This window comes from Coffea arabica, chromosome 11c (genome assembly GCF_036785885.1).
Source record: "Coffea arabica cultivar ET-39 chromosome 11c, Coffea Arabica ET-39 HiFi, whole genome shotgun sequence".
Lineage (NCBI taxonomy): Eukaryota > Viridiplantae > Streptophyta > Magnoliopsida > Gentianales > Rubiaceae > Coffea > Coffea arabica.
The window spans coordinates 26,306,123-26,319,305 of record NC_092330.1 but is presented as its reverse complement, the minus strand read 5'-3'; the positions used below and the strand labels follow the sequence as shown (position 1 = coordinate 26,319,305).

The 13,183-nt window shown below is 36.5% G+C and overlaps 1 protein-coding gene across 3 annotated transcripts in view; it reads right to left on the bottom strand.

Annotated features, from left to right (window-relative positions):
• Positions 1–439: 439 nt before the first annotated feature.
• LOC113717025 (pre-mRNA-processing protein 40C-like) overlaps positions 440–13,183 on the bottom strand; it is a 28,128-nt gene continuing 15,384 nt past the window's right edge. For all 3 annotated transcript variants that reach the window (XM_072071312.1, XM_072071311.1, XM_072071313.1), the window contains 7 exons: positions 11,248–11,388; positions 11,055–11,161; positions 9,564–9,684; positions 8,900–9,043; positions 6,873–7,019; positions 3,861–3,983; positions 440–911 (listed from right to left, as the gene is read on the bottom strand). In XM_072071312.1, the coding sequence (XP_071927413.1) occupies positions 600–911; positions 3,861–3,983; positions 6,873–7,019; positions 8,900–9,043; positions 9,564–9,684; positions 11,055–11,161; positions 11,248–11,388 (1,095 nt within the window). In that variant the 3' untranslated portion in view covers positions 440–599. The remainder of the gene's footprint in view (positions 912–3,860; positions 3,984–6,872; positions 7,020–8,899; positions 9,044–9,563; positions 9,685–11,054; positions 11,162–11,247; positions 11,389–13,183) is intronic.

Below are 13,183 nucleotides of genomic sequence, written 5' to 3'. Positions count from 1 at the left end.
AGAGTAATTTCATGATATTACTTGCAACATTAATTTGTTTATAAATCATGAACAGTTTCCAACAAACCACTTTCAAGTTTCGTAAAATTCCTAAGTTTCATACCTACTTATGAATTTTAAATCTTCTTATTCCCATTTTCCAAATTTTCGCAAAGATACATTTTTACAAATGAAAAAGAATGTCGTATTAAGCCTTTGGCCTCATCTTTACTATATGTTAAACTCGAATTTCTAGTACTAGTTGTACCAAGCCAGTGAAGTACAACGATTTGATGATAGAACTACTGCAAAACAAGTTTCATTTTTCCATCCACGCTTCTCTCCCAAACCAAATGTCATAAAGTCGATACTGGGTTCTTCACCATAGAGTAGGGCTTCAAACACTCATTTCCCGCCTAAAAAATTAACCCAAAAAAAATTATTATTTCCCTTCAAAGAATAACAAAAATCATTTCCATTAAATGATACTCCGAAGTAATATAATCTCAGATACCAGAGTTAAAACCACTATTTTACATAGCTTTTGTTGATCCACTAGACACTGACTGCCGATCAGAAGTCTGATTCTGTTTATCGGGTAAACCGTGCCACAAAAATGACTACCTCTTATCATGAGTTCTTGATCCCATTACATTTTTACCAGAGTCAACAGAGCTTTTATTTCTCGCATCCTTGTGCTTCTCCGTTTCTCTATCAGGTGCTGACTTTTGTCTGCGCTGAATATCCTCTACATGTCGCTTCCACAAGGACTCCCTGTCTTTCCTTGGCATCTTTGTATACCGAGCATCAGCTTTTAAAAGATGTTTAGCAGTTGACCACGACGTAAGAACTGTTTTGCCATCTTTTTCTCGAGCTGCAGCTTCTAAAGTTACAACCTCGGCTAATAGAGCTCTGAACTCAGAAACACACCTCTGTAAACAATGAAAAGGGATTAGCAAGAGCAAGACAATTTATTCACCAGGCATTAGTTACAGCTTAATCAGATTTCGACCCTCTCTTAACATCAGTACCCAAAAAAAAAATAATAATAACACGCCTCCAAAGTCATTAAATGTCAGCATAATTGCAATTTACTTTTCAAATAGTTTCACCTCAATCTAAGGAATTGAGAAGAAACTTGACAGGGATTTTTGCTTATCACATCAAACACCATAAGGAGCATGAAAAAATCGAACATGTAAAGACTAATCATCAATTTCTTCCATTTCTCAATGGCAACCACAAATTATCTACAGAAACTGTAGGAAATGCATTCCTCGTCAAAATTATCGATGGAATACATCAACCACAAAGGGACAATCACGGAACCTCTTTGACACAATTCAATGGTTCTGGCTTTATCAACAACAGAATCTAGCATACATTACTATAACACAAATTTGTTTATTCCAGGAGGCCATAAACTGAGAAAAAGTTTCTGACGAAACTATACCCACCAAAACCATATCTAGAATAATTGCCTATTATATAAATTAAAGGGAAAGAAGATTTCCAGATCTACAAGAAGGATTTCCCCATCATAGAGGACTTAGTAGCAAAAAGAAAAAAGAACCACAAAAAATCACAGCTTGCTCCCCCGAGACATCATTAATATTCTTGTTCATAGTGTAAATTCAACATGACACACAGACCAGCTTTAGAGCAGAACGAAGCTCAAAATGATGCTTGCTAGACAACAATCAGAAAGTTACCTACATCCATAAAGAAAAGAAAATTGAGTAAACTATTAGTCTTCTTGTCCCGCTATGTCAAAAAGCATTTAGAAAAGATTGATACCTCACAAAGACCAGCAAATCCATTATCACATTCACCCAATCCCAAAGAAGCAACCAATCTCGTCTAGTACGTGATACATATATCTTGACAACTTGAAATATTGTTCAAACCCCTGGGTTCTTTGGGATAATAAAAATCAGTTCCCTCATGATAAAATACCGAAAAGAAACATAGCTATGGAAGAGTTGAAACCCTGTATATCTGCAGTAATGGAAGATATTTAAAATGCTTTTAACTTTTAGATGGCAATAATAACACCATATATACAAATCCAACTTTGGGGATTTTGTTTGCAGTTCCTAAAGTGTTCAAGGGCTGAGGGTAAGGTTATGAATAATTATTATCCATGACTGGCAAGCAAATAGCATTAGAAAAAAGTGTTTAGGGCATATAGACTGACGATAAACAATGTCATAAAAGACCCCTCCATGGTATATTTGATACTCAAATGGAAAAGTTGACACAAGGAAGATACCAGGGGATATAGTTCTGACAACACTCTTGTGGGAACATTATCCTATAGTTCACCATACAACTTGACTTCAAATTATGATATTACCATGCAAATGTACTGCATTCAATAACTCTCCTGCAGCACACAGATTTCCAAGAAATGGTATTCCAGCTTGGTACTGAAAGCTGTTGATTCAATGTGTTCTAGATCATTATGTTGAATAGAAGGTGAACAAGTCACATCAAGATGGTCATAACCGTATGTAATATTCAGAACGATGCAACTCACATCTATAATGGTGCAAAAGTTTCACAATTGGCGCAGTTCTAATTGACTTGATAGTACTCTGATATTGCTTGTCCTAATGGTCATAAAGGCATTCTATTTGTATTAGAATCAACATTAAATTTCTGAATATCTAAACAAATTTTAATATACTAATCCCATGTTTAGACAAGAAATACGGTGCCACCAACTGAAAACTGAACAAGAAAATCAACATTTAAACTAGACATATGGTCCAATAACCGATAACCATAACTTCATTAAATGCCGAGATAGCCTTTGAAGACAATAGAAGGATCTCTGTTCGCAGCTCAAAGCTGATACCCAAAAAAAAATGCAATTTCTATGAAGCACAAACAGAAAAGTGACACCTGAACAGTTAAAGAGATTTGATCTGAACAGAAAAAAAATTGCTATCTGAGGAACTAGCTGCAAAATATTTTGATTAGAAAATTTCAATCATGTAGACCAAATACTTGGATAAAAATAGTGGTGCCACCACCTGCAATTTGACCTAAACAATCCAGTGCTAAACTAACCATATGAGGTCCATGACTGATATACAAATCTTTGTCGAATGCTGAGCTAGAGTCTTCAAAGATAATGTAAAGATCTCTGTTTGCAGTTCAATACTAATATAACACTAACTCCACTAGCATTTCCACATAGAAAGCACAGAGAAGCAGCAAAGAAACAGCATATCTGAACAGGTAAAGGAAAAACATGTGGTTTAAACAGAAAAAGTTACTGTTTTACTGTCAACACAAACAATTCATTGACATAAACTGCAAAAGAAATGTGAGATCAAGTGCTTAGCCTAGATGCATTCCGACCCCAAAACGTAGCTCACTTTAAAATATTGTATAAATGATAACCTACATGCCTATTCACCTATCATGCCCCACAAACAACACAGATGGAAACACTTTTTTTTTTCCACACAAAAGTCAAGGAGATATAACCAAAATTTGATCACATTTCATACAAGTTAGGACAACCTATACATACCCAATCACCAACTCCACCATGCATAACATAGAAAAAACACCATGTACCCTTTTTCACTAAGGTAAAAGACAGAACAAAATTTTGATCACTCAATACAAATATCTGGCAATGCATGAATGCTCAATTCTTAATTAAGGCTTCTTGGAATGGATTAAGTTCAGGTTACAAAGTCAACAACACATGCAGGCACAGCTTGGAACAGCATTCTCCTAAGAAGAAATAAAAGTAAATAGTTGATTTCCCAGACTCCGGTTCACTTGCACTTTTTAACATAAGCATCCTGAATAAGAGTAAGAGATCCATTCTACTTCAGGACCTAAGAGAGAACACAGCTTACCTCATGTAAAATCTTCACATGCTCACGGAAAAGCTTTTCCAAGTCGGATTGATCTAGATTAGGATTGGCTGCACGTCCTTGGGGATCCTTGTCCAATTTAGACTTTGACTCTGTCCAACTTGCCTAGATTCACAAAAGGAATGACAATGTCAAACTTTTATATGCTTATATATGAAGGAATTTTAATGTCATGATAACCTTGTATATTCTACTGCTTCCTGCTAACCATCTCATAGTATACTATGCAAACTCCAAGAGAATGTAATTTGTATAAGGTACTTAAGAATAAAAAATTACAGACATTTCCAAGCGCGCAACAATTTACTTTTCTGTTTAATCACCCAAAGAGAATGTAATTCGTACAAGGTACTTAAGAATAAAAAATTACAGACATTTCCAAGCGCGCAACAATTTACTTTTCTGTTTAATCACCCGACTGGGTACTCTCTAGGTTAGTAGAGACACTTTAAGTCATCATGAGAAGGCACAAAGCACTACTACTTTCATTACAACAGCCTCCATTTTGAACTATTTTCTTCAGTTCCCAAATAGGTTTTACCAATACCAACTACACATTCTATATCTGGTCATTTGACCTTTGACCTTTCTACTGGGTTATATTTCGAGTCTCTACACTACATATCCTCTGAGTTTGTGGTAGACATGAGTTCTCCCATAAAGTACAAGATTGCTACAGGTCTATGCAACTTTTCCAAGGTTCCTATCAGAACCAGAAAATATATCAAAAAAAGTGAAACCCTCTAAAGATATCCTGGCATTGAGTTTATTGGTTAAGACAAATTATAAACTGTTTTCTGTTCTAATCTTTTCTTATTCTCTCATCTACAATAATATGTTTAGACCCTATGATTACACTAAAAATTAATCCCCTAAAATCTTGATTCTAGTTTATCCATTTCACATGAATAGGTAAACCTCAGAACCCCAAACCAGGAAAACACCTCAAATTGTTCACCTGTAGTCTCCACACAACTTTTACCACAGCCAATAAAACAACATTAATAACAAAAGGCTACTCCTCGGTTGGTTTTTGCTTCCAAAGCACCAAGCAGGGAAAATGTAACTCCTTGAATACATCAGTTCGATTTCTCTTTGACAATACAAAGCCTTTTGTCCTTTTATCTTTCTTATCTTAATCTATCTCCAAGATGCCACTTAACAACCTTCAAGTCAGATACCAAAACAAGGAAATGTTGACCTACAGCTAGAAAAAATTAGCAAAAAGAACCATTTTACCACCCGTTTGGTTCAAATCAGCAATGGCAACGACTATGACCTTCAATGACAATCAATTAACCAGGGATTCCCTTTAAAAATGATTGGCAGTGTTTGTATTTGTATAGGAATCAACTTCTATTTTCTTTTCTTATTTCTTTCAACGTCTTCATGCTATAACTGTCAACCAAAACCTTTAATTTCTTACCATTGTCAGCCTTCGCCACCTACAGCGAGTAATCTCAAGAAAGCTCTATTTCTGTAACTCAACAAAATCAACAAAAACCCAAAACCAAAACCAACACCAAGGCATAACCACAATTCTTCCATGCAAATCAAGACCAAAATCCAAAATAATCTTGCTATTATGATGAAAGCCCACAGTCAATCAACATAGAAAGTTCTATGGCTGCATCAAGCTTAGAAATTAGAAACATAACCAAGACCAGTCCGCATAAGATTATATGGACAAGATTTTTACATAGCAAAACCAGTTCAATGACAATTGTTTTGAATCTGGGAAAATTTTGAGTGCCGATTACAAAAAAAAAAAGAAAAACCAACATACCAGCAGCTCCAATTTCTCCAGTCAGACATTCTAATCAGGGAAGAAAAAGCAGCCTATGGAGTGAGAGAAGAACAAGAGAGATGAGGGGAGATATAATGATGAAGAAGTAGACAGAAGAGAGGTTGGGAGGCAGATAAGAGGGAACAGCGATGTTCTCATGTTCTGTTGGCTACAGCTTTTCTCCTTTTCTGTTTTTTCATGCTTCAAGTTTCCTGCCGTAATCAGAATGGATGAGAAAGTTTCCAATTTGGTCCGGATTGGCTATTGGCCACTTTTTGGTCTTTCATAGTGACTGATTCATACTGACAGTTACCAACTAAACATCATGTAAGAGTTTTGAGAGGTTCAGACCCATTATATAGTAGTAATTTCCCCATACCGAATGGGTGGTTAGTCTATTGAAAAGGATAAACCTAACAAACTTTTTCTACCCGGGACTTGCCTTGCACCTCTCGCATTCAATAACAGTATCCTCACCAGCACGCAGAATTCACCACTATTTTACTTCCATCCTAGTGAAGGTTACAACTACAATCAGTACCAAGATGGTATTCCAAGCCACATCTTGTACTTTACTAAAACCACAAAATTAGAATACAATCCCACTTTATCAAAAGCAGAAATATTACAGAGGCAACCTCACACAATGTCTGGAACATTATGCAATATTGCTTCTGAAAAGCAGAAAGGGAGAGGGATACAACCTTTTGCCATTCATCAACAGCAAAAATATTTCAGACGTACCTAAACAGCATAACAGAAATATAGATGCAACATTAACTAGCATAACAGAAATATAGATGCAACATTAACTATGTAGCAAAAGGGAGAGGGAAAGGGGAAAGCCCGAAAGATTGAGATGTAGCACTGGTCACCGGCAAGTTTTGTTAACAAGCACAAATATCTTGGTGATTCACCTTAATATTGTGAAATGATTTTCATCATAAATAGATAAATAAATAGCAATGAAGCAAGACTCTTTATTAGTTAGCAAACTTCTACAAACAAATTACAGGAAAATTACAAACAACCCAGTTAGCAAGCATCTCCTTATTTGATGTGAATTGAAAATAAATGAGGCAGGATAATATTCAAACATGCGGGTTCGCTAATTTCTAACTACTCTTGATTCCCAGGAAATACAATATTCCAATAGATGTCAGAAATCAAAAGGCAAAATCACTCTGAAACAAAACATAAAGTGAAACCTGAGGATCTTTAATGCTCTCAACCAAAAGAGCTTGATAAGATTCAACCGCTTCCTTTCTACGTGCTTTCAATCGCACTCTCTCCACTTCTTGTTCTTCTCTTTCTTTCCGTTTGCGCAATGCTCGTTCTCTTTCTTTTAGTTTATCCTAGGAAACATTGGATCAAAGAACATCCATCTAAGTAGGAGAAAAATAAAGACAATAAACTCAATCTTACTCAACCAACTCTCTGGCTCTTTCACGAGTTTTAAACATATACTTAAAATTACAAGTGGATGGAAATTCTTTTTTGATAAAGTCGAATTGAGTTAATAAACAAAACAAGCAATGAAAATACACCATATAAGCATTTAACTCAATATTATTACAATTCCAAAATATTGTCAAGGTAAATAGATAACTACTAATTCATCAAAGCGAAATCAGTGGTTAGGAATATACAACATCAACAACTAAAGAGACCATCTTTTCCAGGCACCATCTTAGAATACCTGCAAAGTTACAAGAATCATCACCACAGTACATGGAACAAGTCCATTCAGGCCCACATGGAACAATGATTACTACCTGGACCCGATCCATTTGGATTGAAGAGTTTTTTGAAAAACAGTTTTTGTCTTTCAAGTCTACAGTAATAAACTCTAAAAACAACTCAAAAACACAACACATCTTAAATACACAAGAAAAAACCCTCTTTCTTCTTCACCCATCACCTACCACCACCACCAACCAACCACCATCACACACCAACACCCGCCGCCGCCACCTCCTCTTCTCTTCTCCCTCTTCCCCTCCCGTTTCTCCTCTCTTTCTTCCTCCCACTTCTTCCTCCTCCCTTCCCCACACCCTCCCCCCCCACCTTCTGGTCGCCACTTCTCTCCTCCCTCCTCCCCCTCCCCCTCCTCCTTCCTTCCCTCCTCCCTCCTCCCTCCTCCCCTCCCCTTTCTCCCCTCCTCGCTCCTCCCCACCCCTCTCCCCCTCCCCCTCCCCCTCCCCCTCCCCCCTCTCTGGTTGGCAGGGGACGGGAACGGGAGAGGGGTGGGGAGGAGGAAGGAGGGGAGGGGAGGAAGAGGGAGGAGAAGGGAGGAGGAAGAAGGGAGAGGAAGAAAGAGAGGAGAAAGGGGAGGGGAAGAGGGCGGAGGGGGGACGAGAGAGGGCAGAAGGGGTGGTGGTCCATTGTAAGGTTTTATAAAATTTTAAAAATACCCCATTAAAATTTTAAATCTTAAAAATGCCCCAAAATATATTTTCAAAAACACCATTAAAAACATCTACAGTAAAAGTTTTTCACATACATTGCTGCACTAAAATATTTCAAAAACACCCCCAAAAGCAGTTAATCCAAGTGGAGGAGCACCAATAAATCTTGCAATTTTTGCCCATTTTCCGTGCTACTTTTTTGCTAAAAAGATATTCAAAACAAAAACAAAAATAATAAAGGTCAGAATTGAATTATCCAATCCAATTTGATATACCAAAATGTAACCTAATGTCATTCTTAACATCTAATTTCAGTGGAACTCATTTAGATGGAATGTCCTCTAAGCTCATTCTTTTGCTAATACATTTAAACAACCTCTATGCAAGTTGTATATGGAGAATCAAGTAGCTTCCACATTTCAATGCTCGCTAAGCGGGTCTCTAACCCATCATTATTAGTTCTAAAGTAGCTGCTTTCACAAGTGTTTCAAAGTTTCCACTACAAATTGTAAAAGAAGGGACCAGGAGTTGCTAAATGGCTAAAGCTCACTGAAACGGTTAAAACATTCAATGTTTTCAGTAAAATATGCATCATCATTCCAAAAAAATGAACCTAACTAAGAAGCTCCTGAAAAACTTAAAAAAATATATCCACACAAACACAAGGACTGAGGAAAGAAGACAGTGAAACTGACCATTGATTGAGATTTGATGTTTACATTACGCAAAAAGGCTAAATAAAGCATTAGCATAACTAACAGTTTCCTACATCTGAGAAGAAGAAAGTGAATCAAGCACCTGAGGGTGAGTGAAAACCAGTTTCTTACCTCCTCACTATTTTTGTCTTTTGCTATGCGCTCCGTCTCCTCTTCAGCAGCCTTCAATTCAGCGATATATTCATTAAACAAAGCCTCCCTATCCTCATGCTTAACAGACTTGTACCTAGGATCATTCCTCAGACTATCTTTAACCTACCAGAAAAAAATAATTCGATGTGATCAAAGAAGCGCAATTTGGCAGAAACCACCAATGCTACATGTGCAAAAAGACACCCAACTAAAGCTTGGTGAGTGAGATGAGACATACACATTTAGAATATCAAAAGAATAAGCTGGTAGATACAAGCTACTAATCTGTATGTAGTAATTGACTTGAACATTAACAATGACAAGTGAAATTCAATGTGTAACAAATTCAAAATACTCTTTAATATCCATTTGCCCACCAGTCATATATAATAATTATCTTAGAGAAAGTTGGATGCGAGGTTGAAAAGAAAAATACAAATCATCTAAGAGAACACTTAACAATGACCAAGCATTTTCAGGCACAATATGTTATGAATTAGTCATAGCACATACAAGAAAACCACAGGAAAACTGACAACACAGAGGAAACTAGATTTCAAGTTTTTCAAACAACATCCCAAGAGACAAAAGCTGAAACAAGGTTAAGAAAAACAAGTGAATTATGTAAAAACTGTTATAAAACCTTTGACCAGCGAGAATTTGAAGTAATATCTCCTTCCTTGAGCATTGATTTGAAACTAGAAATGGCTGCTGCACGAATAGCTTGAGCCTTCTCTTCAGCAGCTCTCTTCAGTGGAAGGATCCTGCAAGCAGAATAAACTGTGTATCAACAAAACTTTACTATATTCATCACATCGATGACATTTCCAGAAATTATGAAGCTCATGGAAAAAGGAAGACAAGATATGAAGGACATGCTAAATCCCATTTCCAAAAATGCTAGTAAAATATTCTCCTAAAGACAATCTTCAGATCAAGTTCAAATGTAAGATCAAGTTCATTTACATCTCCTGCAAAAAAGTTGAGATCTTCTCTTATAGTATTTAATGTATATCATAGATTCACAGAGATGAAAGAACAAGACCAATAACATAAGGTCAGAGAACAGTCATGATGCAGCCAGAATGACAAAGTGAAAAAGAGCAAAAATAAAAGGAGCTTTTTCAACAGTATACTAAATGTACACTTACCATTCTATTTAAAAGCCAGGATATCATTATCAACAATCTTAAGATATGCAGTAATTCATGTTATGGAAAAGGTTGAGCACAAATACCAGAGAGACAAAACTACATCTGATGCAGGTTGTAGTGCAAGGAAAAGGTAAACTACCTTGATTTGTGATCAAAGTCTAAGTTTCTAGGTAAACAAAGAGAAAACCATGACCGGAGGCTAACTTAACAGCAACAGAGTTATTCGACATCAAAAACACAGTGATCACAGTATTAGTCTATAAATCTAGACTAATTTCAAATCCTTGCCAAGAAATCAGTACACAAGAAAAACCCAAGATCCAAATAACCTAGATAATGTAGATGATCAAAGAAGCCCTATAACACACAAGGAAATACAAGTATTGTCCTAAAATAAATAACCACTGTACTGCTAGAGTAACCAGTGAACTCTTAACTCCGTAAAAGTAACATTCAATCGTAGTACACTGCATTAGAATAATTTGTTTCAGGGAAATTTTCAGTCCCCTTCTATCTGTTACTAACTGGGACAAATGATGTTGACAGCAGTGCTCATATCAATCACACTTACAAGCTAATAAAACATCATTAGGCAATTTCAACTCCCCCCCCCGGGCACCCCCTGTCCCTCCCTCCCTCCATCTGTAGCTGAAATTTGAAATCCATGCTATTTATCTAGAAACCATTAACATAAAAGTCATGGACTCAGTACACCAATACACTTAATGTATCCATCAAAAAAGGTACAGGGCTCTCTTGGACTAGCTGATGGTAATTAGACACTCTTATGCTTGTGCGTATCATCAGTATTATCAGCCTATTGTGTTACTAATTTAACAGTTCTGGCCAAAGGATTCAAGAAGAACAGATTCCAGCTGTTTCTCAGCAGCAACTAGGAACTAGCTAAATATAATTAAAAGACAATTGCCACTAAACAACTGGATCCCAAGCACGTATTGAACACTTTCCCAAGATCATACCTTTCATTCAACAGAGCCTCTCTTTCTTTTCGCTCCAGGGCCACAAAGCGCGGATCATGTCCCCACTTCTTCTTGAATGTTTGATAATCAGTCTGATCATCAATATCCTGAATGTAGGGCATGTTTAGAAAGAAATTCTCAAATATCCATTGGAATTTATATCTGGACAAACTAAAGAGATAACCACACATACCTCCTTCACTTCTTCTAATAATTTCTTGAACCCCTCAACTGCAGCTTTTTGAGCGGCCCTTCTCTCCTTTCGCTGTTCTTCAGCGCGAGTTCTGACATAGTGCTCAAACAAGGCTCTTCGAGCACTATGACTTGGAATTGCCTACAATGAACAATAATGCAGATATGAGCAACAAAAAGACTGTCTACAAGTACGCAAAGATATGCATGAGAAAGACACAGCACCCATCCAGCCAAACATCCTATCCCTAACCCTGGCAGTAGTATAGCACATAAAAGAATCAGCAATAGACAGAGTGAGAGTATATAAACAACAAAGAATCCCCAAAAAAAAAAATGCAGGTGGGGAGGGGAAGAGAAAGGGGAAAGAAACAATGAACCAAGTATACCCACAGCAAATAATAAAGGCGAGAATATTTTTAAGACAACAAACTCTGGAGCAAGCAATATTTTACACAAATCTTTAATATCATTACTCCATTATTGTTTTTTGTATCAAGCCTATAGCAGCTTTTACTGACTCTTTTCCATGAGCACATGGATATGTGAACCTCATATTTATAGGATCTAAGTTGCATCCAAAATCCAAGCTGATATCAAGGTTATGCGGCATGAACATTTGCTACAATGAATTTTGGTTGCTGTATTTTGAAACCTTATGCTTGCTTCGCTGACAAGAAGGGATTTGCAGGAAAAAAGAGACGAATCCATCTTTTAATGTCTACCTACTTATTCAGAATTACTTTTCAGGTTAAGAAAGTTTAGCATCTAAAGAGAAATCCACTACATCTCTCCTGACCTATTCGCCTTGTCAAAACCTATAGGATAAGGTAATAAATGTCATTGTTAGTTTACCTCCTCCTAGGATCTTCTAAGTGACACCAAACTCTGACTGTTGTCTGCAAGTTAAAACTAATCCTGACATGGTATGCAAAACCTTGGATCTACTATTGCACCTTTAGATGACCACTTGAGTACCATATACACCTGAAACAATCTTCTGCAAAACCAGCATACCAAGAAGAACTATATCATTTCTCTGCTTAAATGATCACCCGCATCAATTCTGAAGATGTCTTGACAACTAAGTCAAAAAATTCTATAGCACTGACAGCAGATGACTTGGATGCAAGGAACTTTTAAGGAACCAAGACTGATGTTAAAAGCCAATCTATTCTCCCTAACCAAAGCTGAAATGTCTATTTCAGGCAAGTATCATCAAAGAATCCTTAAGAAGAAGAAAAATTGATATCTCACTCTGAGTTTCAACCAAATTGTGAATTCAATGAAAAACTTAACTCATTAAAGAACTTCATCAGCTAAAGCTAGCGAAAACAAAAAAAAAATGAATAAATAAATAAAACTCCCATTGCCAGATCTTTTAAGCTTCTCAAAAAGATAAGAAACTGAATTTTGTGCTTTCATGAAGAATATCTGACAAAGATTATACAACAAATAACACTCTTTTGGCTCTTCAGATGTACAAAATTTCAAAAAAGTGAACTTATCAATGCAAAAATAGCATATCAAATGTTTGAATGGAGCAACCATAAAACTACACTACTTACAGGGAAAAAAGAAAAGAGAAAAGTGCACACAGACAAAACTACAATGTCATTTAAATTTCATAAAGTACAAGGCAACCTACCCTAAGTGGCAGAAAAAAATCTCCGTATATGAGCCCCATCACATATAATCGGATTGAACTCCAGAATAATTGTAAATAGCCTCCGCACAGCGACAATATGCTTGTAGATATTTAACATTAACAGGACTTGTGTAAAAGAAGAATATGCACTCAGCTTACATCCAGAGAACAGAAAAGTTGAAAATTTAGACTCCAGACATCTCAAAGAATTATGAAGATGGAATCTTTGAACCCAGAAAAAAAAAGAGTTCTTCCTTTTAATAGAAGAAAGGAACTTGCATATGTCCTG